The sequence below is a fragment of the Camelus bactrianus genome, chromosome 23, assembly GCF_048773025.1.
Source record: "Camelus bactrianus isolate YW-2024 breed Bactrian camel chromosome 23, ASM4877302v1, whole genome shotgun sequence".
Taxonomy (NCBI): Eukaryota; Metazoa; Chordata; class Mammalia; order Artiodactyla; family Camelidae; genus Camelus; species Camelus bactrianus.
In genome coordinates this window covers 25,746,389-25,760,046 of record NC_133561.1, presented here as the reverse complement: position 1 = coordinate 25,760,046, position 13,658 = coordinate 25,746,389, and the positions used below count along the sequence as shown (strand labels likewise).

The 13,658-nt window shown below is 47.3% G+C and overlaps 1 protein-coding gene across 6 annotated transcripts in view; it reads right to left on the bottom strand.

The window, feature by feature from the left end:
* The window catches only part of PACC1 (proton activated chloride channel 1), a 41,450-nt gene that overhangs the window by 23,796 nt on the left and 3,996 nt on the right, over positions 1-13,658 (bottom strand). Inside the window, exons 1-2 of one of the 6 annotated variants that reach the window (XM_010949485.3) lie at positions 11,518-11,687; positions 7,654-7,750 (exon numbers count right to left, since the gene is read on the bottom strand). In XM_010949485.3, the coding sequence (XP_010947787.1) occupies positions 7,654-7,750; positions 11,518-11,553 (133 nt within the window). In that variant the 5' untranslated portion in view covers positions 11,554-11,687. Of the gene's footprint in view, positions 1-7,653; positions 7,751-11,031; positions 11,188-11,254; positions 11,362-11,517; positions 11,688-13,658 lie in introns of those variants that run through there. The other 5 variants (XM_010949488.3, XM_074351842.1, XM_074351843.1 and 2 more) reach the window with 5 other exon arrangements.

Here is a 13,658-nt window from a genome sequence, read left to right as displayed (position 1 = left end):
AATCCCACTCCTGGGCATATACCCAGAGAAAAATACAATTCAAAAAGATACATGCACTCCAATGTGCACAGCAGCACTATTTACAACAGCCAAGACATGGAAACAACCCAAACGTCCATCAACAGATGACTGGATAAAGAAGATGTGTGTGTGTGTGTGTGTGTGTGTGTGTGTGTGTGTGTGTGTGTATAAAATGGAATACTACTCATCCATAAAAAAGCAACATGGATGGACCTGGAGATTGTCATTCTAAATGAAGTAAGCCAGAAAAAGAAAAATGCCATATATTGCTTATATGTTGGAATCTTTTTAAAAAGGACACAAGTGAACTTATTTACAAAACAGAAACTGACTCACAGACATAGAAAACAAACTTAAGGTTACCAGGGGGTAAAGGGGGTGGGAAGGGATAAATTGAGAATTCAAAAATTGCACCTCTTGGGAATGATGGAAATGCTAGTTATCTTGATTTGTGGTAGTGGTTTCATTGGTGTATACATGTATCAAAGTTCATCAAATTGTACACTTGTAATATGTATGGTTCCTGTACGGGAACCATACCACAATAAAGGTGTTAAAAAACAGAAACAAAACAGGGCAGGCAAAAAGCACATTCACTGTCATGAGCTGCTGACAACTGCACTGGCAACAGGTACAAGGTTGCTACATTCTAAAGGGGTGTGAGAAGACCACAAGGTAAGAAAATAAAGGAACTCTGAATGACTGATTTGGTGCATAACATCTGAATAGGATTTTTAAGACTCAGTAGGGACCTAAAAGGCCATCTGGCCCAACCCCATTTCTTGTGCAGTGATTCTGGTCCCACAGCCAATAAATGGTCCCACAGAGTCCTAGTGTCCTGACTCTCGGTCCATGATCCTTCCCTCCACAAAAGTGAATGTTAGTACTGAAGATTCCAGATACTAATGATGACAAAAGATGATCTTATTGAAAAAATTTAACTTCAAAACAAGCAGAAGTTCAGGACCTTTTTAAGGTAACCTGCATATTACACCTAGGCTGCACCACGTAGTGAAGGTGAAGAATGATGGGCACCTGTGGGCAGGCACCTACGCTATCACAGCCAGATCAACATGATTTGAAAGGTTCTGCCTTCGTGATGCCTTTGGTTTAGGAAAGAGAAGACTCTCTCCCTACATGTTCCTGAAAATTCTAAAAGAACTTAAACTTAAAGGACAAAAAGGTCACACGACAATTGCACCACCTGGATTCGTTTGGTAGAGGTAACTGGACAAGTTTTTCTAGTGGGAACATGGGCCCAGAGAGTGTTGTTTCACTCAGACGCCAAGCTTAGCTTCTTCACAAGCCTTTTCTTGATCCACAAGCTGGCATATAATGTAAACAAAAAACCATATAATTATCATTCACATGTGCGGGTTAAGTGACACTTCGATTCTGAAACTAGACACCATTACATTTTACCACTGAAAAAAAAAAAAGATGCTGAATATTTGGCATAATGTCCCATGTCCTCTGGAGTCAGAAAAAGCAAACACTGGCTCTTTATGTGGCAAGCTGGATGAATGTTTTAAAAGTATACCTCCTTTATATATTTGTAAACTCATGGTAGAAGAAAGAAATAATGCATAAGATTTCCCTGGGAAAGATTTAATTCATGAGTTTTGTAAAACTGATGACAGAATTGCTTCAAAAACCCAAACTTGCCCCAGAATGTAAGTCAGGCCATTAAGAGGATATGTGATGAGCAATTCAATTTCTGAAAACATCATGGAAACTACATTCACAGGAAGGGAAACTGGTTGACTACATAACCCTGCAAAACTCTACCTTGCAGAGAGCACTGGGCTAAGATGCATTCTGAATGTGAAGAATAAAATGAGTTTTTTGTTTATCCTTTTTTTCTTTTTAGTGATGTAGTGGGGTTGTTTTTGTTTTGTTCTGTTTTTGAGATATAATTTACATACCATAAAATTAACCCTCCTAAAGTGAATATATTTGGTAGTTTTTTACATTCACATAGTATATAACCATCACCACTATTTAATTACAGAACAGTCATTACCCCAAAAGAAATTCCACATCCATTAGCAGTCACTCCTCTTACCTCCTAGTCCCTGGGAACCAATAATCTACTTTCTGTTTCTATGGATTTACCTATTTCAGACAAGTCACACGAATGGAATCATACAATGCATGATCTTTTATGTCTGACTTCTTTCACTTAATGTTTTCAAGATTCATCCATGTTGTAGCATGTTTTCTTCATTCCTTTTTACTGCAAAATAATATTCCACTGTGTGGATATACCATTTTATTTATCCATTCATCAGTTGATATACATGTGGTTGTTTCTGCTTGTTGTCTGAGTAAGTTGCTATGAACATTCATTACTAAGTTTTTGTGTGAATGTTTTCATTTCTCCTGGGTGTACACCTAGAAGTGGCATTACTGGGTCATATGATAATTCTATATTTAACCTTTTGAGGAACTGCCAGACTATTTTCCGCAGTAGCTGCACCACTTTACATTCCCATCAGCAATTTGTAATTTCTCTATATCCTCCCCAAAACTTGCTTATAATCATCTTAATGACTGCAGCTCTCCTTGCAGGTTTGAAGTAGCATCTCATTGTGGTTTAGATTTGCATTTCCCTGGTGAATAATAATATTGAGCATCTTTTCATGTGCTTATCAGTCATTTTTATAACTTCTTTGGAGAAATGTTATTCACATTCTTTGCCCATTTTTAAACTGGGTTATGTGTCTTTTTATTATTAAGTTGCAAGAGTTCTTCACACTTTTTAAATACAAGTCCGTTATCAAATATATGGTATGAAAATGTCTCCCATCCTGGGGACTATCTTTTCACTTTTTTGACAGTATCCTTTCATGCACAAAAGTTTTTCATTTTGATGAAGTCCAATTTATCTAATTTTTTTCTTGGTTGGTTATCTTTTTCTATTCTATTAATATACAGTTGTTTCCACGGAGAACTGACTGTAATGACTCAGTAACCAAGTGTCTTCCTCAATTTGATTACATCTCTGATGTCATAAACAGCTTATTCAATTAGCACGCCTGGTCTCACTCCTCCCTTCGGAAAGAACAGGCGGTTGTGCTTCCCTTGGTAGAGAGGACATGAATGTACTGAGGCTTTTCCCACATTATGGTATGGAATTATTTATCTCGGAGAGTGAAGTTGGGAATATAACCCTGAATGCTGGGTGTTTAACCCGAACCTCAGCTGCTAAGTGCTCAGCCTGCTCGTACTGTCCTCCTGTCTTGCTCTCCCACCTCCAGGCCCTCCGTTCAACTCCAGCTCCACCTCCTCTCCTGGTCCCCAAATGTGGACATCCTCTGGGGCTCAGTCTTCATGGCCCTCTCCCGCTCCTTGCACATTGTGTCCCTGGCTTTCCTCCAGGCTCCTAACCCTCCCGCCCTGGGACCTCTCCCACTTTCACAACTCCAGTCCTCACCTCTCTCCTGTCTCCCCTACACCTCTCTCTGCCTTTGGGCATCTCCACCCAGACCTGCCCCATCAGCTGAAGCCTGGTGTGTCCACAGCAGACAAGCATCTCCTCTTCCAGCACCTGCCCCTCCGGACTCTCTCTGTATGTTACTATTCTCCCACTCACCCGGCTTCAAACCTCAGCCTCTTTGATTCTTCCTTCTCCCCTCCCCCACACCAAAGCAGCCTATCACATCAGCCTTCAGGCTTTGACGTGGCCCAGCTGCCCTGCTTCCCCCTAATCCAGCCCCATGCCCTGTCACACTTCCTGAAATGCCCACTTCACCCCTCTGACGCTCTGCTCTAACCCCTTTAAAAACTCCCTGCTTTAGATAAAGTCCAAACGCCGACACTTGAAACCCTCCACACTCTGACCCAGCCTAGCTTTCCTACCTCATCTCCTGCTTCTCTTACCAACCCTCTGCTCCAAACACACCGTGCTACCCGCTGATTCTGAAGCATCCCATTTCTATTCCCACTTCCACGTGTTTGCGTGCACCACCCCTCCTCCCTGGCCAGCCCTTCCTTTGCACCTCTGTGTCACCCTTCCTTCGGATTGATCCCACTTCCTTCACCAACCAGCCCTCCTTCGTTCATTCCTCAGGCATCTTTCACTAGCATCTCTTTGGCCCTCATTTCTTCATTCAAATTGGCTCAGGTGAGATGCATGCATGCTCCAAATCCCCACACCTCCCTCTTCTAGGGTACAAGTATATACTGAGCACCCACAGCGGACCAGGCACTGTACAAGGCACTGGAGTTACAACGGTTGGAGGAGGCGCAAACTTTGTGCCTCACAGAACTCAGGAGCAGGGCCAAGGGGCTGACAACAATCAATTGAAGAATTATAGTCAATAAATGTGACCTCTCAGCTGTGCCAAATGCTACAAAGGGAAAGTACTGAAAGCAGGTAACTGGGAGAAAAGGACCCCATTAGGTTATTCAGGGCAGGCTCTGTCGAAGGGGTAAGTTCTTCTTCGGGAACCTGCCTTCTCTCCCCACATGGCCTGAGTTCCTGGAAGCAGGCCACGCTCCACTCACCCTCTCTGTGGTTTTAGCATTTGGCACAATAGGTGAAGAAGTCCATGAGTGACTCTGGTGCAGGAAGGGGAGGATTTTGGAACAAGAAAGCATCTCATCTAGGAACAACTGAGCCAGAGTCAGAACACCATCAAAGACAGGCCTGGGCTCAGTTTGAGCCCTGCCACTCATTAACTGAGCACAGTACTCAGCCTCTCTGTGCCTCAGCTTCCTCGTCTATAAACTAGGCTAACCGCCTCCCTCACAGCATGGCCAGGAAGGTTATGCGATCGAGTACACATAAAAAGCCCTCAGGCCAAGTACAGGGAAGCACCTACTCACCTACTCAATGGTGGCTGCTGTCATCAGTCATCATTTTTATTATTGTTAGAAGATTCAAAGACAGGAAATGAGCTCTGAAAATTGTATACCAGGTCATCAAATTTAGGCCAAGTCACTACTGAGATCAGCCACATGGCCTTCTGAGCACCAGACTGTCTACAGTCTAAACAGGACATGAGCCCAGGGGAGTTTCCCCAAAAGCAAGGTGGCTCTTGCCAGCCAGTGGAACTACCCCAAATCTGCTCTGCCTGAGTCTGGCTTCCTGCTCTGACTTATCCCAGGCTTTGAGGCCCCAAAAATCTGAGGCAAAAGAGAGGATGCTAAGGTCAAAGGTCATCATGGCCACTTTCTAACATGCCTGGCACTTACATATACAAGGAAACACAAGAGGAAGCTTCATCTTTCCAAGTCTGGCCTTCCTCTCTCCTCCCTCTATCCTCTTCTGACTGGGGGCCAGAGGGCAGTGCAGGGTACAGTAGGCAGAATAATGGCCCACCATAGATGTCCACATCCCAAATCTTGGACCCTGTAAATATGCCAAATTACATACATGGCAAAGAGAAATTAAGGCAGCAGATGGGATTAAAGTTGCTAATCATCTGACCTTAAAACAGGGAGACTATCCTGGATTATGCGGGTGGGCCCAGCATAATCACAAGGGCCCTTTAAACATGGAAGAGGGAGGCATAAGTCAGAGGGAGGCATAAGTCAGAGTCAGAATGAGATGTGAGAAAGACTTGAAGATGGAAGAAGGGCCATGAGCCAAGGAATGCAGGCAGCCTCAAGAAGCTGGAAAAGGTAATAAAATGGATTTTTCCCTGGAGCCTCCGTTAAGAAAGTTTGCCAACACCTTAATTTTAGCCCAAGGAGACCCATTTTGGACTTCTGACCTCCAGGACTGTCAGATAATAAATCTGAACTGTTCTAAGTCACTAAGTTTGCGGTAACTTGCTATAGAAACAATAGAAACTAATATACAGGGCTTTTAAACAGCTTTCCCTGAGAACTTAGGGCTTTGGAGGCAATGCCTAGAGTCAGAGTTGGGGCAGACATGGGCTTTAATAGAAGGATGCTTAAAATATTTTTAAAAAATCACGAGTGCAGTAAAAAGAGTCTGGGGTCAGAGAGCTTGATCCAGTCTGTCTGTTGGCCAGCTATGTAACCTTGCCGCACTTCATTTAGCCTCCCTGAGCCTCAGGGCCTCATCTATAAACAAGAGGATGGCCACCTCACAGGGTTGTTATGAGAATTCAATGGGCAATGGGTATGACAGAGCCTGGCCCAGAGGAAGCAGTCAGGAAGCATTAGCTGCCCTTCCAGCTTCCTTCCTTTTACAAAGTCTTCTCTAAGGATTAAGCACAATCACAGAATTTCCTATCCCGTTCTCTCCTCCACGAATACGGGAATCAAGAGGAGCAGAATCCCACCTCCCTCAATCCACCCAAGAAGCTGGAGTCAGGCTGGGGCACCGTTCACTCATGTATTCATTCAACAAATCCTTATCGCATGGCCAGGGCTGAGGTGGGGAGCAAAACACAATGGTCTCTAACTTGGTGGAGTTTACAGTTTAGTAAAACAGACAATGATCAAACAGACAAACGCATACACCATCCATCAGCGACAGCTGCCAGGGAGAGGTGCATAGGCTACAAGTGACAGCGCTGGAGGGTGGGGGTGATCAGGCCAGGAGGCCAGAGACGGTGCTGCAGGGGAAAACTGAGTGAGCTGAAGATGGATTACACATTAACTAGGTAATAGAGGGAAGAAGAGAAGCCCAGGCAGAGGAATAAAACAACAAAAAGGCCTGATGGTGGGAGGGAGTGAGGCCCAAAGTAAAAGAAGGCCAGCATGGAAAAGGGGGAATTAGGGAAAGAAACAAAAAAGAATGACTCTCAAGTTCACCTGGATAGGGATGGTACGATTCCTGGAAACAGGAAACATTGGAAGAGGCCAAGCTGGCGATGGGGAGACCATGAGGTCAATTTTGGACATGTGGAGTTTAGGGGACCTCTGGGACATCCAAGCAGAGCCACCACTCAAGAATTTGGATCCACAGGATATGTAAATCTGAAGTTTACAGGTAACCTCTGGGCCAGAGATATAACCATGGCAGTCATGTGAGAGCAAGTAGTGACTGAAGGGGAGGGGGCCTGGGTGAGGTCGCCCACCAGAGGCTGAGAGAAGGGCCTCTGACAAACACGTGACACCCAAGAGCTGAGGTGATGGCAAAGGAGGCTGGAAGAAGTGGCCTGAGAAGTTGAGCGTCATAATGGTAGCTGAGGGGGCAGAGTGTATCCAGGAGGAAGACATGGTCGACAGTATCAAAAATTCCCACAAGGCTCTACAGACGCCACCTCACTGCTGAGACCCTGGTCACCCGGCTGGGCAACGGAACTGGAGAAACCTAATGTCCAGGGGTGAGGTCTACCAGATAATCTCCCAGGGGGCCCTGGGAAGTGACCCAGATATTAGAGGCTCAATTGCTCACAGCTTCCTAGAGAAGAGGGAACATAAGAGTGGAAACCTAAAGCCCCTGCCATCATATCTAATGGCCTGGCCACCGGCTCAAACCAGAGGACAAAAAAGAGCAGACGCCGGCTTGGACCCAACCTCTGTCCTAAGGCAGGTTAAATATGTATAGCTTTAAAACGAGGGCAATACTTGAGATTCGACACCAGGCAAGACGGTAGCTCCTCTGACACGGTACCCAGCTGGCGAGGTGCCTGGACTGGGGCCTCCAGTTGCAGCAACAGCACACCCCGTTTTCCAGCAGTTCCACCTCCTCGAGCTGAACCCACTTACCTGGTAAGATCCCCGGACCCTGGACTTTGACTGTCTCCTTTTCCCGTTCGTCCGACTGCTCTGAGTTCTCAACCACCTGATCCAACTCCTCACTCAGCTACAGGGAGAAACACAGAGAGCAGAGAAGTCAGCAACATCAGCTTTGCTTTTCTAGACTAGAATTAGAAAGCAGAAGCTGCTTCTCACTTAATGGTCACACACACACACACAAATCACATGATGTAGGGTAAGTTACACCAATTCTACGGATGAGCCCACTGAAGCTCAGAAAACAAGCAACTTCCTAGGGCTGCCATAACAAAGCACCACAAGCCAGGTGGCTTAAAACAACAGAAATTTATTCCCTCAGTAATGGAGGCTAGAAATCTGAAATCAAGGTATTGTCAGGGTTACTTCTGGGGACTGAGGGAGAATCCTTTCCATGCCCCTCTTCTAGCTCCAGGTAATGGCCAGCAATCTTTGGTTCGCAGGTGCATCTAATCTCCAATCTCTGCCTCCATCCTCACCTGGAGTCTCTGTCTCCACGTGGTCATTGTCTCATAAGGACACAATTCATACTGGATTAGGGCCCATCCTACTCCAGTACGACCTCATCTTAACTAAACACACCTGCAACGACCCTACTGCCAAATAAGGTCGCTTTCTGATGTACTGGGGGTTAGGACTTCGACATATCTTTTTGGGAAACACAATTCAACCCACAACATTTTCCACGGCCACAGGGCCAGGAGGCACATCCAAGTTGGTCTAGTTCCAAAGGCCACCGTCTTAACCACTTCCCAAAGAAGGGAGAAACACGGCTGAGAGAGAAGAGGGAACAGTGAAGTTGGTGTCAGAGCTAAAGTCCCTGGACTCAGGCTGCAAACCGCAGACAAAGTGGGGAGGGCAACCCACCCAGGGACAGGTGCTACTAAGTAGCCTGGCAGCAACCTCCACATCATCAGTGTTCTCACCTGTGGAATGGGGGCAACGATACAATGATAACCAGGCTCCTTAGTGTTAAGGAGAGCAAGAGAGATCAAGACCAGAGTTTCAAGGAGGACCTATCACTGGATTAGGAGAGTAGGGGAGAGGACAGATTTCCCAAGTATTTTCTCAGGCTCACAGTGTTAACGCCTAAGCTCTCAGGACACTTCCATTAAGAATTCATCTCTGAGTGGGGAGGGTATATCTCAGCGGTAAAGTGCGTGCTTAGCATGTGCAAAGTCCTGCGTTCAATCCCCAGTACCTCCATTAAAATAATAAATAAATAAACCTAATTACCTCCCCCTAAAACAAAAAACAAAAAAAAAATTTACTTCTAAGAAACTTGAGTTAAATAAATCTCTTCTGTATCTAAGACGCTTCCACCTCCCTCTCCATGCCTCCGCTTCTGCCCCTTACAATCAGGTAAAACCTTTAAAGCCCTCCAAGCCCAAAAGAAGTCAACGAGAGAGGGCTGGGAGGCTGGACAAGGCACCATGAGATCCAGGCCTCCCGCGGGAACACAGATCAAGATGTCCCCAGGCTGTCGCTGGCCAAAGGGAAAGGAGGATATCAGTCCTGAGAAGGCCCAAAGTTCTCTGATCGAAGCCTCACACAGATTCAGCCTAACTCTAACATGCTCTTAACCCAGTTCCCCTCCTGCCTATCAAAAGCCATAACGAGGCCATCTCCTTGTCTGACCCTGGCCAAGTTCTCAAATGCCCCATCCCGCAGAGTCAAAATCTCCCTCAGTAAAGCTGAACTCACATCTAAATCCACTCTCAGAAAGTTCCATGTAAGAGAGATTCAGGAGGCCTCCTTCTTCTGAAGGTGAGAGATGTGGACTTCAGAAAGGGGCACTGAAGAAGGCAAGGGGCAGGCTCCTTCCAGTGCTTCCCCCACAGGGGTGCCCCCAAACAGAAACTGGCTCTACCCTTGGCCTTGCTTCTGCAAATAGGAAAACTGCTTATATTTTACTAAACATTTTAGGAGCCCTGCTAGGTGAGGAGTACTGTAGGTTACAGGTAGATGATGAGAGACACGGTCCTGTGAACCAGGACCCCAAGCTCCCTAGGAGCAAAAGCTGCCCACACCCTGTCAACACGAGCCAGCATTCACTGAGGGGTCACTACTGCCAGGCACTGAGCTAAGCACTTTCCACATTCCAGCTCCTCTAATCCTCAGCCCTGTGAGATGTGGACTATCATTACCTTCATTGTGCAGATGAATCAACTTGAGGCTCAGAGGAGCTGTGACTTGACAAAAGTCACACAAACGGCAAGAAGCAGAGCCAGGATAGGAACGTGGGCTTTTGGACTTCAAAGTCCCGTATTTACCCACTATGCTTTGTTCCTTATAAACCTGAAAATTTTCAGTCAGGGAAAGACACAGCTCATTCCCCAGGATTCCTCTACTGCCTAGGGTTAAGGATCTAGGGGTCACAGAATCCACAGCACTGGATAAAATCCATAAGGCTCCTCTTGGATAAAGGAAATGATAAAAGAAATATAGAAATCTCCCAAAGTCAGATTCCAGCCCAGGTCCTACACTAGAAAATGGCAAGCCTCTGCAAATCTCATCTGTCTTCAGCTTAGCTTCCCCTTCTACTATGGGGCTAAGCCACCTGCTTTATATACTCCACACAGTATCAGTGCCGATCAAGACAGCAGCAGTTCATACGAGGACTGGAAGAATGTTAGACTCGTCTGGGAAGTCAGTCTTTACGGTGCATGTGGGATTTGAGATCCCTCCTTGAATAATGGGAGGAATTTTAACCAACGGAGCTTGAAAGAGGTTAAAGAAGAAGGAATAGTGCGAGTATAGGCTTAGCAGGAGCACATTTTTAAAAGGTGAGTTTCCAGTGTGGCCAGAACCTAGGCGGGTGAGATGATGACGGTAATAGAAGCGATGGCTGCAGAACTGGGAAAGCTTCCTAAGAAGTTCAAGCTGTTCTGGGGAGACCAATGGCAGCATAAAATGTATGTAAAAAGGAATGCCCTGAGATCAAGGTAGGGCCCCCAAACAAATCTGCAGAGCACGGGAGACACCCAAGGGAGAGCTGGTTAGAGCACACACAGAGAGACACTAACCTGAGGACTGAGGATGTGGAACTGCCTGAACTTGCCAAGGGAGGGGGGCACGGTGAGGAGCACCGGGGAGGTAACCAGAGATGACAAAGGTTTGGGGCTGTAGAGGAGGAGGAGAGCAATTCAATGCTGTCAGCAAGAGTCAGGAGGAGGAGATGGTCTGAGGGAAAAGCTAGAAGCGCAGCCCATGGCTCAGGACAGACAAGAAAAAGACAAAGAACTGCAAAGTGATAGTTCAAAGTTGTGGGAGGAGGTGAGACTCGAGAGAGAAACGAAGCGGAGCGAGAAGCAGCTCTGCCTGTGAAAGCACATTTTCAACGTTAGTTACCCATCAAAACAAATTGTAATTATCCCTCTCGTTAACAGCTGCAAGAGCCACGAGGCCTTGGGCGTGGAGGGGGCTGATGCCCCAGCGCGCCTCCGCTCCAGCTGGAAGGAAAGCGCGGGTGCTTCCACTTGTTGCAAAGAACGCCGGAGTCTTCGGGGCGACCCGGGGTCCTGCCGGGCCTGCTGCCCTGATGCCTGTGTCCGACAAAGCTTTAATCATTCACCTGCTGTTTACGGGTCGCGGCTTCGGGGCCCCGGCTCCATCCTTTGGCCAAGCGACGGGTGCATCCGGAGGCGGCTCCGCGCCCCGCTTCCTTCCTGCTCCGCTGCTGCTCAGCACGCGGGGACCCCTCCCCCGACACACTCACCGCTCCTCGGAAGCGCGCTCAGCACGCCCGGACGCCCCCAGTAGCCCAGCCGCCCGGACCCCCGGGACCCGCTCCGCATCCCGGGAAACTTTGCTTCCGACCCCCCTACTGCCTTATACCTCCTGGTAGGATGTGGAGAGCTCCTGGCGGATCATGGCACTGACCCGAGCTAACGCACACCTGAGCCCGCTGCGGTCCGCGGGGAACAGCGAAGCGAGCACAGCAGTTGCAGCGCCGAGACCTGCCCGCTCCCCGGGGTAAAACCGGTTCGGAGGAGCGGCTTCAAGACTAGGCGGGGCCGCACTTGGCGCATGCGCCTCGCTCCCGACGCCGCAGGAACCGCGTAAGGGTTGCTGGGAAATGTAGTTCCGCGCAGGTGGGCGCCTCTCAGCTTCCCTGAGGCAGCAAAGCCCGCGCGTTCCCCATTGCCAGGCTTAACCCGCGCGTTAGATACACGTGCTCTTCGCATATCTTACTTCCTCTCTTTATTGGTGGGGAAAAACGGAAAAAGTGAATGGAAAATGGAACAAGGGAGCCAGGTCAGGCCGGTAGGAGATCCTAATCTATAATTGTGAAAGGAAGCTTGCCCTGGTGGTTTATAACCATAATAAATGTCTGGAGAGCACTCTGTATGTTACAAAGCACTTTCACGCGCTTTATGCCCTTGATCCGGCAAGGAACCCTGTACGAAGGGCATTTTCCCACTGCTTTACAGATAAGGAAACTGAGGTACTTTGTTTCAGAAAGCATGGGGGCTGTGACCAAGTGAAGATTATTTAATTCAGGAACAGATGACAGAATCCAAGTTCTTTCCATTATTCCTGGAGCAGACTCTGGGAGTCAGGACCTCTAGGTTTTTATCCTGGCCCTGCCCCTCTCCCACAGATCTTGTAATACTCAGCCCTCCTCTGTTGGCCTTAGAATGCAACCACTAAGCCCTGCCCTGCTTCGCAGGTCCTTACCAGAGCCAAAATAGGTCATGCAGCAAAACCCAAAGGTGCTGTTCATGGCAGCAGAGAACCCCTGCCCTGAATATGGTGGAAAATTGGGCGTTTGCCCTGTGGCAGGGTGGGCCTGAGGACCACATCTCCCCCTCCTCCCACTGCCTGAAACAGCTGTTCTGTGTAGCCGCCCTGGGCTGCTGAGTAGTGAAGCAGATAGAGGTTGCTTATGCCTTGGTGAATGCTGCTCTGTGTCCCCGGCAGCTGTAGCTCTGCAAATCCCTGCACTCAGGCCACTCAGGGCCTCTTCCTTTCTCGGTGGCAACCACAGTAGCACCAAGCACATCAGAGCACCCTGGACCTCCAGATTGTCAGTAGTGGGAGGCCTCCACCACCTCTTCTGTCCACCCTAGCCCAGTCCAGGCCCTCTGCTCTCACATCTATTAAATGGGACAATATATATATAGCACCTAACATCGTAGGCACTCAACAAATGTGTGTTAAGTTTATGAATGAAACACTTACTCCAGCCATTTCATTTGACAGTTGCTTGTCAAAATGAACAACTTACTGCATGAATACAAGGGGGCTGATAGGACAAGTCACACAATCATAGAAGTTTAGAGCTGGAAGGAACCAGAGAAATCTAGTCCAGCCCTATCATTCCTTTCTACTTTTTGTCGGTATGACCAAGCTGGAAAATTGTGGGCTCCCACATTTGAAGGAGATAATAATACAATATTTGATGTGGTTTAACAAATACAATGTGCTGGGCACTGGGATATAGACATGAATGGGGTACTCTGAGGTCTTTGCTCTGTGGCTCTTCCATGCTAGAGTTGAGAGACAGACCAGGAACATGTAAGAAGAATTTTCTGTACTTGCTGTCTCCAAGTCCCATTTCCTCATGAGCACACACCAGTCAGCCTTCATGTTCTCCACTCCATTGAAAGGGTGTTTGTCAAGGTTACAAATGACCTCTGAGTTGCCACTTACCAGCTTTATGATTCTAGAAACTTTCTTTAATTTCTCTGTGTGTCAGTTACCTTACATGTACAATAAGAAGAGTTCTGAGAAGATTAACTGAGTCATCAAATGTAAAGTACTAGGAACACAAAGTCCGGCACATTGTGAGGGTGTAGTATAGAAGTATTAGTGATCCTATTGCAAAATGGAACTATTGATCTTCCTATCCCAAATCTGCTCCCAGCCCAGGCTTTCTCACTGTAATAAACTCCATCCTCCCATTTGCTCTAGTCAAAAACTCTGGAGTCATCCTCAGTTCCTCCCTTCCTCTTATGCCCCACATCTAAATCAGC